Source organism: Bubalus bubalis, chromosome X, assembly GCF_019923935.1.
Source record: "Bubalus bubalis isolate 160015118507 breed Murrah chromosome X, NDDB_SH_1, whole genome shotgun sequence".
NCBI classification, from domain to species: Eukaryota; Metazoa; Chordata; class Mammalia; order Artiodactyla; family Bovidae; genus Bubalus; species Bubalus bubalis.
In genome coordinates, this window is record NC_059181.1 from 36,450,894 (window position 1) to 36,474,531 (window position 23,638).

Below are 23,638 nucleotides of genomic sequence, written 5' to 3' on the forward strand. Positions count from 1 at the left end.
AATGCATATGCACAGCCTTTACAAAGTCTAGGACTGGCTGTGATCCTTGGAGGGCTTTTCATCATGCTCTGCTTCCCTGGTCCTCCTATTAAACTTCTGACTGTTCTGACAATTTATATCTGAACTACATCTCTAGTTCAGTAAGATCCCTGTTGTTGTCAACAACACTCTCTGGCATGAGTTCTCCACTCACTGATTCAAATAATGTCCATCTGTCCTCTCAGGCAGAGCTGAGGGGATTTTATCCAATAAATCTCACCTTTATTCCTGGAAGAATACCTGTTGCCACTGCACTGGAACTGAGGGTGAGGCCCCACTTTTCCAAAGCAACAACCTCCGTATAACATTGGGCACTGGGAAACAGAAGCATTGGCCCTGGTCTTTTCTGCTTGTCCCTCCAGACCTCCACTCCATCACTGGTCTGAGGCCAGGCTTCCTGCTTTCTAGCACCTGAGGTAGAGTTTTCACCTAATGAGGGAAGACTGGATGTGAGGACGGAGACCATTCCTCTCTTCTGCCCATTCAGGATAGAGGTTTTGCACTTTGAGAATGAGACGAGTGAGAAAAACCAGCAGTCTGACCCTCCTGAGATGAAAATATAACCCCAGACTGGGAGCTGGAGTGAGAGAGACCCACCACAGTCTTTGCTTTACATGCCTGGTAGACTGCATGTGAGACAGAACTGGGAATGGGTGACTAATGGGCCAGGCTGCAGCTCAGATGCTATAGACTCACACAGTTCTTACCATGATGCAGTAGATTTTCTCTAATAAACATCTGTCCTGTGCTGTATGGTTTTAGGAAAATTTCCAGAGATTTTAATAGATTTTTTTTTAATTCTGTAATTTTTACTGGATAAATAGGTTTGCTAGGCAGGGGATTTGCCATGCCTCACACTCCATCATTCCAGAAGTTTCACCTCTAGTAAGTACTTCATATTCTTTGTACTCAGAGTTTCTACCCCATTATCTTCCTGTTTCTCATCTTTGTTGTTTTCCTCTTTGTTGATGCTAAAATAATGAATGAATGAAATTCTCAGGAAGTTGGCTGACAAGCTCCTTAGAATGGTGGTTCTATGTCCTGCACACCTGTTTTCCTTCCCCTGCTTTATGTTGGGAAGAGGAGCATTATTTCTGTTTAGAAGAAAGGCTTTATGTAATTTCCCTCTTTCATTCTACATTGTATTTCTAGTATCTGGAGACTTTAAAAATCACCCATAAATTTTACTCAGAAATCCTTAGGTAAATTGGGCCTTGATGATCTCCCATATGCTATCCCAGAGTTAGTAACATAGATAGGAAGTATGTTGTGTCACTGGTTCATACATCTAGTAAGCTAATATATTTTTTTAATTTATTCAAGTCTAGTTGCTTTACACTGTTGTTCATTTCTACTGGATAGTGAAGTGATTCACGTATATGTATATGCACTTTCTTGTTCATATTCTTTTCCATTCTGGTTTATCACAGGATATTGAATATAGTTCCCTGTGCTATACAGTAGGATGTTGTTGTCTATCCATCCTTTATATAGTAGTTGCATCCACTAATGCCAAATTGTTCCATCCTCCCCCCACCTCCCCTCCCCCGCAGCAACCACCAGGCTGTTCTCTGTGAGTCTGCTGCTGCTGCTACTGCTAAGTCGCTTCAGTCGTGTCTGACTCTGTGCAACCCCATAGATGGCAGCCCACCAGGCTCCTCTGTCCCTGGGATTCTCCAGGCAATAACACTGGAGTGGGTTGCCATTTCCTTCTCCAGTCTGTGAGTCTAGTTCTGTTTGATAGATAGATTCATTTGTGTCATATTTTAGATTTCACATGTAAGTGATATCACATGCTATTTGTCTTTCTCTACCTGACTTGTTTCACTCGTTACAATAATCTCTAGATTCATCCAAGTTTCTGCCAATGGCATTGTTTCATTCTTTTTTTATGACTGAGTAATATTCCATTGTATATAGGTTATTGTTGTTTAGTTGCTAAGTTTTGCCCAACTCGTTGCAGCCCCATGGACTCATGGATTTACCAGGCAAGAACACTGGAGTGGGTTGCCATTTCCTTCTCCAGGCGATCTATCTGATGCAGAGATCAAACCCATGTCTCCTGTATTGGCAGGAGGATTCTTTAGTGTTGAACAACCAGGGAAACCCATTGTGTGTATGTGTGTGTACACACCATATCTTTATCAGTTCATCTGTCAATGGATATTTAGGGTGTTTCCATATTTTTGCTATTGTAAATAGTTCTACAATGAATGCTGAGGTGTATCATGGTCCAGGCACGGAATATTTCAGACAGGAGTTAATTTATTAAGAACAAAGAACAGAGATAATCAGGGTGCTACAAGCTCAGAGAGCCCACCTCCTGACAGACAAGGGAACGCTGATTGTTAGGGCACTGGGCTGGCTCAGAGGTGAGCCAAGGCTGTGTTAGTCACTCCATCATGTCTGACTCTTTGTGACCCCGTGGAATGTAGCCTACCAGGCTCCTCTGTCCATGGGATTCTCCAGGCAAGAATATTGGAGAGGTTTGCCTCTCCTTTCTCCAGGGAATCTTCCCAAACCAGGGATTGAACTCAGGTCTGCTGCATTGCTTTACTCTCTGAGCTACCAGGGAATCCCTTTGTGGGCTAGTAGCCAAGTTTTATAGCTTCAAGATAAAGAAAATTCCTACTGGAAGGATAACATCAGGTGATTGGTTAGCGTGCTATAGGGTGAGTAATAGGGTGGGATATTTTTACCTAATGTGAGGTCAAGGAGCTGGCTGATTTAGATTGGAGCAGTGGGGAGGAGGGATTGGCTCATTGGCAATGGTTGCTATGGGGCTTGCTAGATAACCTTGGTACAGCATGCTGCATCTGTGCCCTTGGTATAGGGTTCCACAGGGGGCTTGTATCATTTTGAATTATAGTTTTGTCCAGATATATGCCCAAGAGTGGGATTGCAGAATCATATGGCACCTCTATTTTTAGTTTTTTGAGGAACCTACATACTGTTCTCCATAGTGGCTGCACCAATTTATATTCCCACAAGCAGTGTAGGAGGATTCCCTTTTCTGCATACATTCTCCAGCATTTATTTCTTGAAAATTTTTTGATGATGGTCATTCTGACAGTGTGAGGTGATATCTCATTGTAGTTCTCATTTGCATTTCTCTAATAATTAGTGCTATTGAGCATCTTTTCATGTGCCTATAGGCCATCTTTATGTCTTCTTTGAAGAAATGTCTATTTAGGTCTTCTGTATATATTTTGATTGGGTTGTTTGCTTTCTTGTTATTGAGTTGTTAAAATGATTTTTACTTTCTGGTAAAACAAAATGATTTACATCAAATTATTTCTTCCATGAGTTCCAAGAGTCTTTAGAAGAATGTAACTGGTGTTACTGAAATCTTCTTTACACTTGACTAAAAACTGAAATTAAAAAGTACTGTCAAAGAATTCTTTACATCATTATTATTTATTACTTAACATTGGGGTACACTGAGGATGAATTCAGGGAAGTGGTTTCTGATCAGTAAGGTAGGACTCTTCCTTCCTGTGAACTGGACACTACTTTTAATACAGCCCGCAATGGAGGCAGATAGTATGTGTTATTAAACTTTGCCAGATGTTTCTTGGCTTATATTCTGAGAGTCATCACTGTAACGATTCTAAATGGAAACATATCTATTAATAGCTAAGATGCAGTTCTAATAATTCACAGTTCCTATGTGCCTTTCGAGTTCTCTATTTTCACCACAAAACATTTCCAATCATGGCAAGTGACTCTCTGGTTTATGTCTTGGGTCTGAGAAAATAGTTCTGCTTTCTCTCATATCAAACAGTGATCATCTTTTAGCTTATAATCTCTAAAAGTTTTTTCTTTCCATTTCCCCTTATACAGAGGATCCTGGTTCAGTTTTATTTTTATATGAGCCAGTGTTTTTCTTTTTATATCTGTTATCGTTTTCATTCTCTAAAGGATGTCTGAACAGGCTCTTAGGACATAATGCCCTTGGAAAAAAATAGAGTTAATCATTCCCTAAAACAGTAATTCTCTTAGCTATAAGCAATGTGAAAACATATATAGAAAATGTACTGACTTCAAAGGGTTGTAAATAACACAAATGTAGATACCAGGAAACTGAGTCAGCAGGGATTAGGCGGGCATTTTCTCCTGGAAATGTATTCAAACTGCACTTAACTAGTGGTGTCAGAGGCCTTGAAATATTGTTACCAGTGAGTCTACATCTAAACTCACTGGAGGAAGTGATGGAGGCAGGGGACAAGTGGGATCGGAGAGCAAAGTGTGTATTTCTATAGAATGTTTATTTATCTGTCTCCAGAGGACACATAACTCTGTTAGTTAGTTATTTCTCACTTTGTTGACCTGGAAATTACTATATTTGATACCAGTGTCAAACAGAACAACTGTTTATGTGCTCATAATATTTTGCTTCAGAAGCATCTGTGGTCTTTGTATTTCATGCCTAGGATGAAAATAATATTTTTATGAACAATAGGACTGCTAAATCATTAAGCTAACATGTTTCTAATTCTTATCTGCTACCTTCCCTATTGGCTCAGATGGGAAAGAATTCACCTACAATGCAGGAGACTGGGGTTCGATCCCTGGATTGGGAAGATCCTCTGGAGAAGGAAATAGCAACCCACTCCAGTATTCTTGCCTGGATAATCCCATGACAGTGGAGCCTGGCGGGCTACAGTCCATGGGGTTGAAAAGAGTTGGACATGACTGACTGAGTGACGAACACTTGCACTTCACCAACATGCTTTGGTGGAATTCCAGTGTCTGAATACCTCAGTGCTGTTAAATACAGTGTGGGAACCATCAAATTCTGTTTTTTCTGTTGCCCACATTTTCTGATTACAGCTTAAGTATGAGCTAAATTTACATGTTTGAATATTTAAAAATTATAGTCCATCCTGAGGATTAATAATGTACACAGTTTAAAATGAAAAATAATTATATCTTCCAGCAGAATAAAAGACAAACGTAAACGCCATGTTTTTTCATTTAAACAGAATTGTAGATTTAAAAAAAATGTTTTTAAAGGATGATTCTATTTATTGATTTATTTATTTTTGGCTGTGCGGGATCATCGTTGCATGTGGCTTTCTCTAGTTACAGGGAGCAGGGGCTACTCTCTATTTGCGGTGCATGGACCACAGTGGCTTCTGTTGCTGAGCACGAGCTCTAGAGCACATGGACTTCAGTAGTTGTAGCACATGAATTTAGTTGCTCTGAGACATGTGGGATCCTCCAGGACCAGAAATCAAACTGTGTCCCCTTGATTGGCAGGCGAATTCTTAACCAATGGACCAATAGGGACATCCAAAATCATAATTTTTGTTAGTAAAATGGGCCTACAATTTTTTACTATCCCCATCTGTATACATTATTATTTAAGGAATTTTGCATAATCTACAACCACATTTTTATTTATAAACTATTGGAGCTTCTTAGGTGGCTCAGTGGTAAAGAATCCACTAGACAATGCAGCAGATATGAGAGATGCATGTGGGTTAAATCCCTGGGTTGGGAAGATGCCCTGGAGAATGAAAAGGCAACTCACTCCAGTATTCTGGCCTGGAAATCCCATGGACAGAGGAGCCTGGCGGGCTACAGTCCATTTGGTCACAAAGAGTCGGACATGGCTTAGCTACTGAACATGCCAGCATGCCCACATATATAATTTTGTTGTATAAATATAATAAAAAATATATAAATAATTGTTCTCAAAATATTTAATTGGAAAAACTTTCAAAATCTAAAAGCCAATACTTTGTTAAAGTATAAGATTTCAAACTTTGTTTTTCCAAAGTAATCATAACACTGACAATCTGACTGTATGTGTATGTGTGTGTGTTTAAATAATTGTTTCACTCTTTGCAAACAATAGCATACTTTGGAATTTGTTCAGTCTGGCATTATTTGAAGAGTAATGAATATTTAGAGACATAATAGTTTCTACAATAGTAATATTTTTATAGAGAGTTAAGTATAATCTTTTCCAACAAAAGCTACAATAATTTGTGTAATTTTAGTAAACCAACTTAAATCATGCTTTTTATCCTACTTGACTATATATATGAAATTTCTAAGTGAAGTGTGAAAATAAGCTACTAAAAATACTGATGGGAGATGTGCTTTATTTTATCTAACTACTTTCCATTCCTTTTGCTCTAAGCTAGGATAGTGGTTGTCTTAGGACAGCCAAAAGAATTCAGAATGTAGATGTTATATGATTTTAAATTAGCCTAAGTAACTTTTTTGGATAATAATATATTTGAATCTTGATTAAATTTTACTCAGTACCAAATATGATACTCATTTTCCTTCAAGGTCAATTAAAAAATTCACAGTCATGTCTGACTCTTTGCGACACCATATACTGTAGCCTGCCAGGTTCCTCTGTCCATGGAATTTCCCAGATAAGAATACTGGAGTGGGTTGCCATTTCCTTCTTTAGGGGATCTCCCCAACCTAGGAATCGAATCCAGGTCTCCTGTGTCTCTTGCAGTGGCAGATGGGTTCTTTACCACTAGCGCTACCTGGGAAGCCCCAATTAACTATATAGTGACAAGTTATTCTTGCATGTCTTTGTCTCATGGGTGTCAATTCACATTCTCCAGGGTCATTATTTTTCCGTAGATGTTTACAAAATCATATGAAATTATTTGTGCCAACTGTATGCTGTATCACTTTAAAATAATGAAAATTTTATTTTTGCATTTTCTTCTGTCCAGTAATGAAGTGGTACTTGTTTTTTATCTTAATAAAAACCAAAAAGTGTTTTCACTCTTGAAAGTGCCTGATTTTGCAGGGTGTGGCAGAAGATGGAATAATTGGAGGGCAGGTCAAGAAAAAAAAAATGGGAGTTCAGTCATTACCTGGAACATACCAGGGTGCTACTTAAGAAGAATTAAATAAATCTATGTGAGTTCCCTGGTGGCTCAGATGGTAAAGAATCTGCCTGCAATGCAGGAGACCTGGGTTTGATCCCTGGGTTGGGAAGATCCCTTGGAAGGAAATGGCCACCCACTCCAGTATTCTTGCCTGGAGAATTCCATGGACAGAGGAGCCTGGAGAACTCTAGTCCATGGGGTCATGAAGAGTAGAAAACGACTGAGCAACTAACACTTTCAAGTAAATTTACCTTCTTCTGGGTATTTCTTTCTATCATTTATTCAGTCAAATAGCCATTGTACATGGCTAAGCAGAAATGAAGAGAGGAGGACGTAAAAATAATCAGAATTTGGCTTTTAAATTTCAAATATCTAAGATCAGAACAAGGTATAATGTATATTAAGAAATATATTCAGTATTAATGAGAGTTATGTTAAGTAGAAAAAACATTCCCCAGTTTGGTGAGAAAGGTGATAGTGTGAGTATGAAAAGTAAGAAAATTCTGCCAGGGCATAAGATTTAGGACAGAGGAGCCTGGCGGGATGCAGTCCATGGGGTCATAAAGAGTTGGGCATGACTGAGCAACTGAGCACACACACAACAGTAGAAAACATCAACAAAACTAAAAGCTGAATAAATTATCAGCAAACCACAATCAGCAGTTTGTTATTAAAATTATATGATCAGATCAGATAAGATCAGTCGCTCAGTCCTGTCCAACTCCTTGCGACCCCATGAATCACAGCACACCAGGCCTCCCTGTCCATCACCAACTCCCGGAGTTCACTCAAACTCAGGTCCATCGAGTCAGTGATGCCATCCAGCCATCTCATCCTCTGTCGTCCCCTTCTCCTCTTGCCCCCAATCCCTCCCAGCATCAGAGTCTTTTCCAATGAGTCAACTCTTCGCAGGAGGTGGCCAAAGTACTGGAGTTTCAGCTTTAGCATCATTCCTTCCAAAGAAATCCCAGGGCTGATCTCCTTCAGAATGGACTGGTTGGATCTCCTTGCAGTCCAAGGGACTCTCAAGAGTCTTCTCCAACACCACAGTTCAAAAGCATCAATTCTTTGGCACTCAGCCTTCTTCACAGTCCAACTCTCACATCCATACATGACCACAGGAAAAACCATAGCCTTGACTAGATAGACCTTTGTTGGCAAAGTAACGTCTCTGCTTTTCAATATGCTATCTAGGTTGGTCATAACTTTTCTTCCAGGAGTAAGGGTCTTTTAATTTCATGGCTGCAGTCACCATCTGCAGTGATTTTGGAGCCCAGAAAAATAAAGTCAGCCACTGTTTCCACTGTTTTCCCATCTATTTCCCATGAAGTGATGGGACCAGATGCCATGATCTTCGTTTTCTGAATGTTGAGCTTTAAGCCAACTTCTTCACTCTCCACTTTCACTTTCATCAAGAGGCTTTTGAGTTCCTCTTCACTTTCTGCCATAAGGGTGGTGTCATCTGCATATCTGAGGTGATTGATATTTCTCCCAGCAATCTTGATTCCAGCTTGTGTTTCTTCCAGTCCAGCGTTTCTCATAATGTACTCTGCATATAAGTTAAATAAACAGGGTGACAATATACAGCCCTGACGTCCTCCTTTTCCTATTTGGAACCAGTCTGTTGTTCCATGTCCAGTTCGAACTGTTGCTTCCTGACCTGCATACAGATTTCTCAAGAGGCAGATCAGGTGGTCTGGTATTCCCATCTCTTTCAGAATTTTCCACAGTTTATTGTGATCCACACAGTCAAAAGCTTTGGCATAGTCAATAAAGCAGAAATAGATGTTTTTCTGGAACTCTCTTGCTTTTTCCATGATCCAGCGGATGTTGGCAGTTTGATCTCTGGTTCCTCTGCCTTTTCTAAAACCAGCTTGAACATCAGGAAGTTTACTGTTCACATATTGCTGAAGCCTGGCTTGGAGAATTTTGAGCATTACTTTACTAGCATGTGAGATGAGTGCAATTGTGTGGTAGTTTGAGCATTCTTTGGCATTGCCTTTCTTTGGGATTGGAATGAAAACTGACCTCAACATTGTAAGAGTAGTAATATATTAGATAATTTATTTAAGTAATTCTATAAAATAAATGAGAGAAATATTTCATTAGCAGTAATTGTCATCTTATTGAAATAAAATGTAGTAGCAACTAATGATAATTGTTTTTGGCAAAGTCAACTTTCATATGTCTATCTACAAGACACCTATAATAAACAAACAAACAAACAAAAAAATATATATATACACACACACACACACCATAAGATGCAAGAATACTTAAGAATACTTAACTTCAAGCCAGGGGGAAAAGAAACCTCTTATAAAAACAATATTGTGCTCAAAATCCTACCCATTACAGTAAAACAAGAAAAAATATGGATCATAAATGTAAAAGTTAGAGACAATTTATAAAAACAATACAACAGATTTCCCCCTCTATCTGCAAGTAGAGCGTTTCTGTGAAACATTTGGTAAACCAAAATGGCATAAAGTCAAGGAGCAATTACCTTAGGACATTTCTTGCTGACAGATGCACAAAATAAACTGGGATAAAGCAGAGATGCTCACAGACAAAATTCATTGCCAGCACGGCTTAATGCTGAGAAGCTGAGTGTTGTTTCCAGGGAAGGAGCTTTTGGAGAGGATACTTTCTATGTTTGGGGTGTGTTCTGCCCCTTTAACAGCTCACTGTGAAACAGATGCAGAACACTATTTTCACCATTCACCTTTTTTCCTAAATGCAAAAATCCTTTCAAATTCCCTTCAGTTAGCAAAAATAAGTCATGTTAATAATGTAGGCCTTTTGTAAAAATGAAGTGGCATGAAAACAAACAAATAGAGATAATGTCATTTTTGAAACAGTTCAGACAACTGACTAAACTATTAGAACTAAAGGAAACATTCACCATGGAACGTGAATTTACACTGACAGCTATCCATAGGATTATGCTCTTTTACTGCCATTATCCTTAGTACACCACATGTAAGAATGGAGATGGAAACCTGTTGAATTGGCTTATATGATTGGTTTGTCAGTTGTATGTGGTTAAAAAACGAAATTTAATGATATTATGGGAACTTGTTCGAAGATAGTTGAGAAAGTCATTGAGATCTGACTTTTATTTTTAGACTTAATGTTTAAACCTAAATGTACTAGATCATTGTCAACGACATTTCCAACTCTATGCTGTGCAGATGTAGCTTACATGTGATTTTCACTAAGAAAGTAAAGTTTAAATGTACAGACATCCTTCCTTGATTCGCTTTTAATATACTCGTCTCAAAGAGTCAGTTGAAAATCTCTTAGAAAAAACAAGCGTAGTTTCCTTAGTGGAATAAAGTATTCTGACTAATCAAAATAATGTGTTTCAGATCTTTTATTCAGATGAATATAGTTTAGTTAAAGGATGATAAGGAGAGATGAAACTATGTTCAATGCAAAGCAAAGCTAGCATTGGGACTTCTCCAATAGACCAGTGGTTAAGATTCTGAGCTTCCACTGCAGGGGGCCCAAGGAACTAAGATCTTTCAAGCCAAGTGGTATGGCCCAAAAAAAGCTAGCATCATTAGAGATGCTACTTCAAGAATAATGTGTAACCTTTATTTCCCTGTTCACACATAGTTATAACAATACATAGACATTGTTTTGAGTTGTTAATAACATTCTATCAGTTCCAAAATGTATCATGTACTTTCTTGATTTAATATACACATGAATAAAAAGATACCAAAGCAAAACTCATTTTTCATACAGAAATGAAAAGGAATGAACAAGCAGAGATAACTACATATGGTTTGCTCAACCCTGCTGCAATGAATTGTACCTCATTGAAAACATTTTTATTAGATTTTAAACCTGTTGATTGATGAGTTATTTTTAATAGTCTTTCTCTTGGAGATGCACCGGGTATGCACACACAGAAAGCAATTCATTTCTCATACACAAAGCCACTTAAAGTTGAATAAAAACAAACGGCTTTCTAATCTCATGACATTTGGAAAACAGCATGTGGAAAAGAAATTAGAGTATGGATTTGGCAGTAAAATAAAATGACATAATTAGATTCCCTCATCTATTCTTTCCCAGCTTGAGGGAGATCTAAATTAAGAAGGTGGTAAAGAAGGTCAAATGAGCCAATCATAAATAAAGCCATCTCTTTGAAAAATATTTCATTTTTAAATGTGCCAATGATTTTTATAATTTATATATTACTCTGGCACTTTTCTTTAACTTGTAATTTTTAAAAATTTGCCTTTGTGATCAGTTATCAATAGTGAACTAATCTCTTTCAATTTTTGATAATCAAGTCTACTCAAAGTGGCCTACTCAAAATTTCTAACTTGGTCTTTTGAAAGCTAGTGAGCTGTTACCAAAAGTGCAATCCTGTCTCTTCCTTAATACAAGAGTCCCCAGCCTTTTGGGCTCCAAAATCACTGCAGATGGTGACTGCAGCCATGAAATTAAAACACGCTTGCTCCTTGGAAGAAAAGCTATGACCAATCTAGACAGCAGATTTAATGCAAATGATCCGAGGTGGAGCTAACGTAATCATAATAGAAATAAAATGCACAGTAAATATAATGTACTTGAATCATCCTGAAACCATCCCCCTGCTCCCCCGGTCTGTGGAAAAATTACCTTCCACGAAACCAGTCCCTGGTGCCAAAAAGTCTGGAGACCACTGCCTTAATAGACTAGAAGTCTTCAATGCAACAGTGCTAATAATCAGATTTTGAAAGCAATTTAACCCTCCAAGTCAAGCAGTGACTTACAGGAGTGATCCTACTTCAGTGTCAGTCAGTTCAGTCGTTCAGTTGTGTCCAACTTTTTGTGACCCCATGGACTGCAGCACGCCAGACTTCCCTGTCCATCAGCAACTCCCCGAGCTTACTTAAACTCATGTCCATCGAGTCAGTGAAGCCATCTAACCATCTCATCCTCTGTCATCCCCTTCTCCTTCCGCCTTCAATCTTTCCCAGCATCAGTGTCTTTTCCAATGAGTCATTTTTTCGCGTCAGGTTGCCAAAGTATTGGAGTTTCAGCTTCAGCAGTGGTTCTTCCAATGAATATTCAGGACTGATTTCCTTTAGGATTGACTTGTTGGATCTCCTTGCAGCCCAAGGGACTCTCAAGAGTCTTCTCCAACACCACAGTTCAAAACCATCAATTCTTCAGTGCTTAACTTTCTTTATAGTCCAATTCTCACATCTATACATGACTACTGGAAAAACCATAGGTTCAACTAGATGGACCTTTGTTGGCAAAGTAATGTCTCTGCTTTTATAATATGCTGTCTAGATTGGTATTTACATACATATTTACAAAGTAAATAGAAAGTAATTTACAAAGTAATATTTAAAAATAGATACTTGGGAACTACTTAAATGTGTTAGGTTAATTCTCTGTAGGTCCTAAGTTCATGTGACCAAATGCATTTTTTTAATCAATCATCATTCAAAAGTGTTCCTTTTGATAGGATATTTAAATGAGACCCACTTTGTAAGCTGAGCCTTCCCTTGTGGCTCAGATGGTAAAGGATCTGCCTTCAGTGTAGGACACCCAGGTCCAACCCCTGAATCAGAAAGATCCCCTGGAGAAGGAAATGGCAATCCGCTCCAGTTCTCTTGCCGAGAGAATTCCATGGACAGTTGCAAAGAATCAAACTCCGATGAGTGACTGCACTTTCACTTTCTTTTGTAAGCTGACATTAAACTAATTTTTAACATTCTTTGAATAAAAACAGAGATTGATTAGATATTTCTTGCTATACCCAGAAAGTAAATGATTTCTATATTTAGTGTATTAACTTGGAAAGATTAAAAAAAAAAAAGAAAAAGCACATTGTCAGTTATTGCCGCCATCTAGTGCTGAATGCCTGTCAGAGCATGGGTGAAATACTGTTGGAAATACAGAGGAAACAGAATACAGAGCCACCTAGTGATTATTGTAGCACTTCAAAGCAGACATATCCAGTAGGAGGGGTCAATTCTGCTTAGATGTTCCATAAATCTAAAATAGTTCCAGTGTTCAAATAGCATCAAATTTTATTTCATCCTATGGCTCTTGATCCTCTCTAAAACAAAGGTTAGTAAACTATGGCCTATGGGCCAAATTCTGCTTACCACCAATTTTTGTACAGCATATGAGTTAACAGTGGTTTTTACATGTTTGCATAGTTGGGAAAAAAAAAAAGAAAATTTTGTGACATGAAGATTTTGATGTCCATAAAGTTTCATGGAAACACGACCATGCCTGTTTGTTTATATGTTGTGTGTGATTGCTTTAGAGCTGTGACAAAACAGCTGAATAGTCAAAGCTGTATGTAGCACACAAAACCTAAAATATTTATTATTTGGCTCTTTACAGAAAAAAAAAAATTGTTGACCCCTTGCTCTAAAATAATGGGCTTCCCCGGTGGCTTAGTAGTAAAGAATCCACCTGCCAATGTGGGAGATTCCAGAGACACTGGTTAGATGCCTAGGTCAGGAATATCCCTTGGAGGAGAAAATGGAAACCCACTCCAGTATTCTTACCTGGAGAATCCCATGGACAGAGGAGCCTGGTGGGCTACAGTCTGTAGGGTCCCAAACAATCTTACACACGACTTAATGACTAGACATTCTTTGGTATGCATATGTTCTAAAATATTTTGGATTTTGGAAAACAACCCAAGATAAAACAATACATTCATGTATTCTATTTAATATGTGCAATATATGTATTTATATGTCTCTGTATATCTATAGGCCTATTTCTAGTTTCTGTAATACATCTACATGTTGTGGTATTTATTCAGTTCCAATAAAACATGACTTTCCATAAATACAGGATACCATTCTTTTGCATAGTTTCACCCTCAGTGAGTCTAGGATACAGGCTTCCTGTTAAAGCTCCACTATTTTTCCCTTTATCCCTTTCTTCATGGATGCTCCACACCTTCACCTAAGGGCCCAGAGCCTGCAAAACATTCCTACTGCCCAGAGCCTTGCATCCTGCATGGTTCCAGGTGTTTCACACCATCTGGGTGATTTCTTTACAAAGGCCCTGCAGGGGTGAGGAACTGTAAATCACCGCTTGGCATTTCCAAAGGGTTTACAAAAGGTATGGAAATCCTATTAGCATTGCCTGAGAACTGGCCAGCCCCCATCTTTCCTGTCTGGAGATTTTGATAGCATAATGTCTCTATAAAATGGAAACAGGCCCAAAAGGAAGATAAAGATGCAATGGTAAAGGTTAGAAAATGCCAATAAAATTAGTCTAAGAAATATGCAGACATTATGGCTGCCTTTGACATGCAAAGAAGGAAGAATGGAAAATTTCAGGAAGGAGATGAATTAATGTAGCATTTGCTGCTCTGGACATTAGGCTCTTATGCTTGCAACAAAATGATTGTGAAACACACTTGAGATTTGTCTGGTACTTATCTTCTCAGACTTCCCTGATTTCTAGAATTCATTTGTATTTGGTTTGTAAAGTATTGAGACATAGCAAAATACATTTTAAGAGGCATTGCTTTTGCTGATAATCATTTAAGTTTTTATTCTTCCTTTTGTTTTACAACCTTAGTATCACTAATACCTGTGATTTGTGAGGATAATACAAAAAAATTTTTATGTACACAGAGTATCTTATGGAAATTTTGTCAGGGCCTCTGCTCTAACTTCTCTGGCCCAATGGAAGATAGTCTTCATCAATATTCCTGTCAGTACTGTCAACTGAAAAAAAAAAAAAAGCAGAATGTGAGAGTTGTGAGTTAAGTTTTATTTGGGGCCTAATGAGGTCTATGAAGGCACGAGGAGAAGGAGACGACAGAAGATGAGAGGGTTGGATGGCATCGTCGACTCAATGGACATGAGTTTGCGTAAACTCCGGGAGTTGGAGAGGGTCAGGGAGGCCTGGCGTGCTGCAGTCCATGGGGTTGCAAACTGTAGGACATGACAGAGCGACTGAACTGAACTGAAATGAACTGAGGTCTATCACCCAGGAGACAGTGTCGACTAAGAAACAATGTACAACTTGAGAGTTAAGTTTTATTTGGGGCAAAATGAATTACACCTTCTAAGCCCCATGAGTGGGCTGTTGTCTTAACATTGGGTATGAACAACACAAGTGCTAACAAAGCAAAAGACTACTGGCAAAGGGTGCCTAGGCTGAGAGCAGCAGGGTAAGGGAACCCAGAACTGCTCTGCCATGTGGCTCACAGTCTCAGGTTTTACAGTAATGATGTTAGCTTTCCGGGTTGTCTCTGGCCAGTCATCTTGCTGGATTCTAGTGTGAAGATTTCTGGGAGGTCGGCAGGACATATCATCTCCTCATTCTTCCTTTTGGCCCCTCTAAAATTCTTCCAGGTTAGTGTTACAAGACAAATTGTGGACTGGTGTCTCCTCCCTCCTTGTGGCTCCTCACACATTCTCCTTGGTAGTTTTCTACATGCTTTATCAGGACCCACTGTTGTGAGACAACTCAGGCAAGTGGTTATTATTTTGCCTGACCAAGAGGGGGCGATTTCAGTCAACCGTCTTGGGAATCAAATGATTCCCAAGGAACATACATAAGGATACAGAAATAAACAGGTCCTGTCAAACTGGAAAAAAAAATGAATGAGTTTGCTCAAATTCATGCCCCTTGAGTTGATGATGCCATCCACCCTTCTCATCCTCTGTCACCCCTTCTCAACCTGCCTTCAATCTTTTCCAGCATTGGGGTCTTTTCCAGTGAGTCAGCTCTTTGCATCAGGTGGCCAAAGTATCAGAATTTCAGCTTCAGCAACAGTCCTTCCAGTGAAGATTCAGGACTGATTTCCTTTAGGATGGACTGGTTGGATCTCTTTGCTGTCCAAAGGACTCTCAAGAGTTTTCTCCAACAAAACATTCCGAAAGCATCAATTCTTTGGTGCTCAGGCTTCATTATGGTCCAACTGTTGCAGGAAGGGGGGCCCCTTCCAGGGCCTGAAACTGGGCTCTTGTCTAACACTCGGAAATGAATTGTCTGAGGAGACACATGTGCTGACAAAGCAAGAGATTTTATTGGGAAAGGGCACCCAGGTGGAGAGCAGTAGGGTAAGGGAACCCAGGAGAACTGCTCTGCTGCGTGACTCACAGTCTCGGGTTTTATGGTGATGGGATTAGTTTCCGGGTGGTCTTTGGCCAATCATTCTAATTCAGAGTCTTTCCTGGTGGCACACTGTTGGAGTTTTCTCTCCGGGACTTGGAAATGGCGAACCTGAAAGAACAACACTTGGACAGTCTCTTCAAGGACTGACAAGTTTATTTTTGCAGTCGAGCCTTTTTATAGGAACGAGGAACAAAGAGCTTAGAGCATACGGCCAGCAGAGCACGTACGAGGCTAAGACATAATCAGTAAAAGATACTTCAAGGAACAGCGCATTCTTAACGACCCATGTGTTTATCCATGACTCATTTTCTCAAGCAACGTCTTTAATGTTTAATTGTTAAATCTTGGCGCCGAGCATAGCCAAAGGCAGGAAATGTTTTTCAGCTATCAGTACATAATGCCTGGGTGCTTCTGGCCCTTTGCCATTTTCCCATGGACCTTCTCCTTCAAGGCTATTTTGCACTGTGCCTCCCAACACGCATGCATCGCTCAGCCAAGATGGATGCTAGTGAGAGGGATTCTGGGAAGTGGACAGACACCTGGTGTCTCCTTTCAACTTTTCCCAAACTCTTCCCATTGGTGGTGGCTTATTAGTCTTACTAGATGCAGACCTCCATTAACTGGGATTTAACATTTTTTGAAATATCTTTTTTTTCCCTAAAGTTATCCTCATTTTTATCAAATATAATCAAATTAAGGGTGGTTTGTTTGCAAAATAGGTCTGTTCTCACTAATTTTGGTCTGATGATTTCTATAACCACAATTGATTATAGACTTTTTATCTTGCTGAAACATTTATAGAGTCTCAGACTGAACTTTTAAAATAAAACAAGGCTGAGAAACTCACACCAAAGGCTTACACAAATTTTGCCTAACAAATCTAGGTGAATTCTTCCCTTTTTAAGGTCTCAAAAATTTCTTGAGATTTTTGTACCCCATGAGATAACCTTCCTAACTCATTTGATAAACTTACTGGAAACCTAAGAATTTCCAATTTTTGAAGGAGTCAGATAGAAAATATAATTGTTTTGCTTATAATGTTTAATTTTACCAAAGTATTGTCATAATTAGTTTGAGAGGAAGGTTTTCCCTACTCCCTGAAAACCCATAATTTTTCAGATAGAAACCATTTCATTCAGTCCTTTTGTTAACTTTTATGAAGTCATAGGGTTTTCCATTAGAATACCAGGACATATCAGAATGTTAAGAACTCCATATAATTTCTACGATATCTGTATTAGTAATTTTACCATACATTATAATATGAGCAGATTTATTACTCATTTGATAATCTTTTTCATGTAATTTAACCAACCAGATAAACACAGTTTAATATCTCTCTTTGGGATGTTTCAGGGGCCCTCTGAAGCACCCCAAAGTTAGCTAGAGGTCAAAAGAACTTCAAAAGAATTCTATTTAGGAAGTTTTAGCAAAAAGATCAATTAAAAGGGTTTAGAACATTTGGTCAGATTTAGTCAATGTTGATGGATGTATCATTTAGCTTGTTGATATGGCACAATAGGCCTAAATACCAAGGCCCAAGGTCTAGTGAAAGTCTGCTCCACCAATTTGGACCTAGTTGACTCTAACCACTTTTCTTATGGCTGTGTCCTTTCTAACAAAATGCATTTATCTAATTGTAATCCAATTTTAGAAAATCCTGATCATGCATAACTCTTTTTAGTATTTTTTTCATGCCTTTTTCTTTCTTTCTTTTTTTTTTTTTTTTAAATGAAAACACACTTCCTACTTTCCTTTAGCAACCAAGAACTAACTTTTATATTAGCATTTTCTAAATCAGTGAGCATAAATACCAGTGTTAATTTCTAAAACCCTTGCTTTCTTAGAACATTTTAGAATGGCATCAAACATTAATCATTTATAGTCCCAAATCTCTTTAGTTTCTCTGTAAAAGGAAATTAGTGTTTAGTAGTATATGTTTCAAAATCTTATTTTATTTGTAAATGACCTAACTATTCAATAGACTTCCAACACTTAGCACACTTGGCACAACCCTTAGAAATTTAAGTTATGCCAATCTGGAGAGACTACTTTAGACAGATATTTCTAAAGAATAATTCTTAATAGAGTTTATATAAAAGCTCATATCTCATTTACATTTTTTAGAAGTTTCCTCACTTGAGGTAATTTCCTTGTTGACAAACTTGTAACAGATATAATATTTAACTTATATTAAACCTAGGTACAATGAAAATATTCTACTTAATGTTAATTACTCTAAGACATGTCTATATAAGATAGGTCAACAAACATTAATATCAGGTATTTAATACTGAATATTTCCCAATTCACATGAACCTGGAATTTATTGTTTAATTTAGAATTATTTGATTTGTAAGCGCTTACCTTTTTTTAAGCCAAATAAATAGAGCTCATTTACAAATTAACCTCAAAAATATTACCCAGAGACAAAGACATACCAAGACATATTTAGACAGACACAGTGCAAGATCTAGCTTCATTTTCTAAGTTTAGTCATGAATTAGATATTACAATATAAAATTTACTAGTTTATAAAACAAAAAGTTGAAATAAATAAAAATTTTAAAGTCTTTTCCCCTCAGTCTCAGGAGTTAGAGATGGTCTAGATAAGTGTTCCTGAGAGCCCTGGTCTCAAGGCACAGGGAAAGAAAATCAAGTTCTAACAAAATGGCAGCAGGTCTAAACCAAATGGTGGCCAGACAAAGCAAAATGGCCATCAAAAATCATAACACAGAACACAGTGTTAAAACACACACATATAAACCTGGCAGTCCTCATCAGACACTCCCTTAAATACAAGAATACAGTCTCTCAGAAAACCTCCTATAGAGACACAGAACTTCAGATCCAAGTACTAACATCAAAGATTTCAAAGGGAGGAAAGGAAGCCAGGTTGAAAGAAGAAGGGGCAGGAGGTGGGAGAAGGGGATGAAAGGGGTGGCCTTACAGACGTCTCCTGCCACCTACAGATACCCAGGCGTTATGGGACTTTACCCTGGGCCTCCAGAGAAGGGAGGACTGGAACTTGGCCCTACCAGAAATCAGAACCAGAATTCGAGTTCTCTGCCAAGAGGAGGTGATCAGTCTCCAATCCTCAGTTCAGGCTGAGGCCCTTCGACCAGATTCCTGTGTCCAGGACTGGGGGACAAGAAAAACGGGGAAGGATAGGAAGGGTTAAGGAGAGGAAAGAGAGAGGGAAGGGGAGAGAGGTCAATAGTCTCTTGTTGCTTACCGGTCAGGGAGCTCTGGCCAGTTGTCCACGTCAGGAGGAGACCAGGGACAAAAGGGTCCCAGGTATGGCCGCTGGGTCTGGTCCATCGGCAGGCAAGCTGGCTGCTGAGTACCCCGAAGAGGGATGTGGCCAAGCTGACTTCTGGACCCACCATCATGCTACCCAGAATTAAGCAGTAACATTTCACATAAAGTGAAAACCCCCTTCATTTCAACCCTTGCCCAACCCCATCCCCTTCACTCTTTCCCCAGATCAACCCCAATCATGATTTTCAGGCCATGTTTTGATACTTGAACTCTGCTCAGGCATCCACACTCACCAGGGCCCCAGACCACGCCCCACCCAACATTGTTTTACTAGGGGAGGATTGATTTTCTGTTTTCCATGGTCCCATGGAACACCTTCCCTCTCCATCAGTGGAGATCCTAAGCTGCATGTGGACAGGGCCTGGGTAGCTGGAGAGACTCTTGTACACCTGTTTTAAAGTTTAAGAGTGAGAGATTTGCACATACAAATTAGAGACGTTTATTTATGCATCAACTATTAACTTTATTTGAACAACCAATAACTTTTTATGTGAAGAACTGCCAAAACTGCAAGAAAAAAACTAAAGTGAAGTTTTTCTGCAAGGGCAATACTGCAGACTTGATGGCAGGCAGGGTGACCTTGGGCAGTCACCCGGGACTCAGGGGAAAGTCCAGTCTAGGATCAGTCCTCCTTGTCGCCATCGCCCAAGGTGAGCTTGTCAAAGAAGTACTCTGCCAGGCTGCCTTCCGGGGACCCCACGTTGCTCAGGTTGCTGACATGATCTCCCAGCTCCTTGATGAACTTGACCTGCTGGTCCAGGTAGCCGGTCTCCAGGAAGTCGCACAGATGGGCGTCGCTGCTGTCAGTGGCCAGCTTGTGCAGGTCGAGCAGGCTCTGGTTGACGCACTTCTCCAGGTGCAGGGTGTCTTGCATGGCCTGGAGTGCACTCTCCCACTGCTGGGTCTCAGGCTTTCTGATGTCGAAGAAGGAGACGCGGCCCCCACGCTGGTTCTGCAGGAACATCAGGCTCTCAGCTGTCTTGCTGTGCTCGTGAGAGCGGAGCAGGAAGAAGCGGTAGAAGTGCTTCAAGCCCACATCATCACGGTCGAGGTAGAAGGCCAGGGCCAGGCACTGGAAGGAGGCGTGGAACTCCAGGGCAGCGTGGCAGTTGAGCGCGGCCTCACACTCAAGGCGGTAGTTCTGACGAACCTGTGAGGGCGGTGTGGGCATCATGGCGGGCGGCTCCAAGGCCCAGGGAATGGCGGCTCCGTCGGCGGGGGCGCGGGGCTGGCATCGGCGGGGGCGCGAGCGCCAGCGGCCTCCTCGGAGCCTTCCCATGGTGGACGATGTGGGTGGCCGGAGGCGGGCTCCGGGCCAGACGACAGGTGGCTGGGTGCGGGCTCTGGGATGGATGGGTAATGGTGTCCGTTGGGCCGGGTCAGTGCCTGGGCTTGAGATTGGTTAAGGAAGAGGTCACGTGGGTGGGCGGGATCCATGGGCGGGCGGGGTCTATGGTCTTGACCCTCCTTCTTTCTGCCTGGTGACGTAATGGCTGTTGCAAGGGGACTGTAAGGCAGTTTCAACAATCAGCTCCTGGGAAATAACCCAGAAAAGCTCCACTCCTTGTCTCTCTCCAGGTCCTTCTCAACTCTCTACTTTCTGATTCAAGTGAAATAGTCAGACTACAGTGTGTAGAAGCTAGTCTCCTGAGGGGCTGATGAGAGGCTGGTTACGTGTCATTTACGTGTGGAAGAAGCCCCTTCAGGGTGGGCTTTGACCAATGAGAAGTGGGGGGCTGGAGAGAGCCTGTAAGATAAATACCAATGCCACCCTCTTGCACACTGCCAAGTGACCTGAGAAGTGCTTTCAGATTCTAAACCTCTAGACAAGCCTGTTCAGTGAATGCTCTGCTGAGTCACTGTGGCTCATTGGGAAGCAGTGGCCAGCGTGATAAACACATAGGATTACATTTCTTCACATCTTTCCCTGCCTGATGTTTCATTTTTCTCACCCTTATTGCTGTGAGTTCACACATTCTAACAAAATCAGCATCTTAACAGCATTTAAGCTGAGTCTCAGTCTCTGTTTTCTAAAAATCAAGGATCAAACTCCTGTGTTGGTCATTCTGGGAATTTCCCTGTTATATGCCTTATTATATATTATTTTATTTTCTCATATATTTTATACCTATTAGTTCTTTGAGAATTTCCTCGCTGTTCCTTTACTAGCTGGTTGCGATTTCTGTCCTCCCTTGGTCCTATTGTATTGCGGCAGGATTGCTTTGATTACTTAACCATCACTCTAATTTGCTATTCATCAGTGCCTAATCTATTATTTTGTTTATTGGACTTTTTATTCCAATAATTAGTGTTTTCATTTTCATGATCTCTGCTGCTGCTACTGCTAAGTCGCTTCAGTCGTGTCCAACTCTGTGCGACCCCAGAGATGGCAGCCCACCAGGCTCCCCCGTCCCTGGGGTTCTCCAGGCAAGAACCCACTGGAGTGGGTTGCCATTTCCTTCTCCAATGCATGAAAGTGAAAAGTAAAAGTGAAGTCGCTCAGTAGTGTAGGACTCTTAGCGACCCCATGGACTGCAGCCCACCAGGCTCCTCAGTCCATGGGATTTTCCAGGCAAGAGTACTGGAGTGGGTTGTAATTGCCTTCTCCATTCATGATCTCTAGTTTATTTTTATTGATGAAATATATATATATATATATATATATATGTATGTATATATATATATATTTTACTGCCTGAGTATATTAAGAGTATTTATTCTGAAGTTTTGGTCTTACTCTACTAATGCTTTATCTTTTGAGTGTTAATAAGGTTTTTGTTATGTATTTTTATTTTGAAATATTCTCAAAGTTTCAGAAAAGTTGCAAGGATAGTGCAAAGAACTTGTAGTTTCTGAACCATTGGAGAATAAGTCGTTGACCTGATGTTTCATCAGCTGAAATACATTAGTGTCTAATTTGTGAAAATATGGAAATTCTCCTGTAGCTACAACAGGCAAAATTGAGGAATGAACAGTGATGCATTACTACCATCGAATAGTCAGATACCATTCAAGTTTTTCCCAGTTATCCCCCAAATGCTTATGCAGTAAAAGGACCCAATTAGAATCTCATGCTACAGTTAGTTATCATGACTGTTAGCTTCCTGCAGTCTGGCGTAATTCTTGAGTCTCTCCTTGTCTTGCATGCCTTGCCACTTTTCAGAATCATAAGCCGGTTATTTTGTATAATGTTTCTGACTTTCAGCTTGTGTAATGTTTTAAGTATAAGGACTCTTTTTTTCATTTATTCAGTTTGATATTTCTTCTTGATAGTTTATTTTTTCAAGGTTTTCTTCAAACATTTGATGATTTTTAATTCATGATTGGTTTTTAGATTCCTTTTTAAACATTCAGCTGTGTGAATTTAGAAAGCCGGGGAGATAAGAGAGGGGACAACTTCTACTCTAGCCAGTCATTAGTGAAATTGGAGAGAATCAACTCATATTTTTGATGAACTGCTGGATTTGGATTCTCCTTGTTCTTCCTGGGTTTTTCTACTCACCTGTGGGTACTGTCCCAACCTGTGACAGAAGCTTCCACACATCCTGCTCTGATCTAAAAGCATTTACCCCCGCTCTTGCTACTGCTCGGTGTGGGGACTAGGAAGCAGCTGTGGGCAACAGTGTGTGTACTTCCTGTGACATCCAGCTAATCACCTTCTTAGATATATCCAGGCTCAAGGCTGAAGGACCCTATGCATAATTGGAAATAGTAGAGCCAAGCATATTCTATCTAATTAATCAGTTCAGAACCTGCCTAGTAACATTTGGAAGTGGGTTATGTTCCCAGTGAGTTTGTATTGCTGAGGAGGGCCCAGTAACATTTATATACAGCATTCATATGGCTTCTTCCTTTCTTTGAACAAGCATGACAGGAAAGATAATCAGAGATGAGGGCCAAAAACCACAATCCAAACTCCAAAAACTGCCTTGTGTTGAGAACATAAAACAGAAATATCTGCAAGTTAGGGCATTCACAGAGAGGTGGTTGGCGATCTAGAAGTTGTTCAAAAACTTAAGAGCCACCTCATCAACTTGAATGTTCTAGGGAAAATGGATGGACAATCATACAAGTCACTTAACATCTTTAATTTCTTCATCTAAAAAAATAAGATTAAAAAACTCAAACTTCTGGCAAAAATAAATATGTAGAACACATGCAAATTGGAAAGTTCCATACAAAAAGTATTCTATTGAAATTGTCACAGGGGAAGGCAGAGGATACACCACTAAAATGCATTGTCTATGCTGTGTAATACCACGGCCAATTAATTTTACTAACTATTAAAGATGAAT

At 39.8% G+C, this 23,638-nt stretch overlaps 1 protein-coding gene and 1 pseudogene across 1 annotated transcript; both read right to left on the reverse strand.

Annotated features, from left to right (window-relative positions):
• LOC102390804 overlaps positions 1 to 19,343 on the reverse strand; it is a 63,532-nt pseudogene extending 44,189 nt beyond the window's left edge.
• Positions 19,344 to 19,849: 506 nt separating this feature from the next.
• On the reverse strand, positions 19,850 to 20,678 carry LOC112582203 (ferritin heavy chain-like). The gene has a single exon (XM_044936783.2). It carries the CDS (start codon positions 20,620 to 20,622, stop codon positions 19,966 to 19,968), a length of 657 nt encoding a protein of 218 aa, XP_044792718.2. The 5' UTR covers positions 20,623 to 20,678; the 3' UTR covers positions 19,850 to 19,965.
• Positions 20,679 to 23,638: the final 2,960 nt, after the last annotated feature.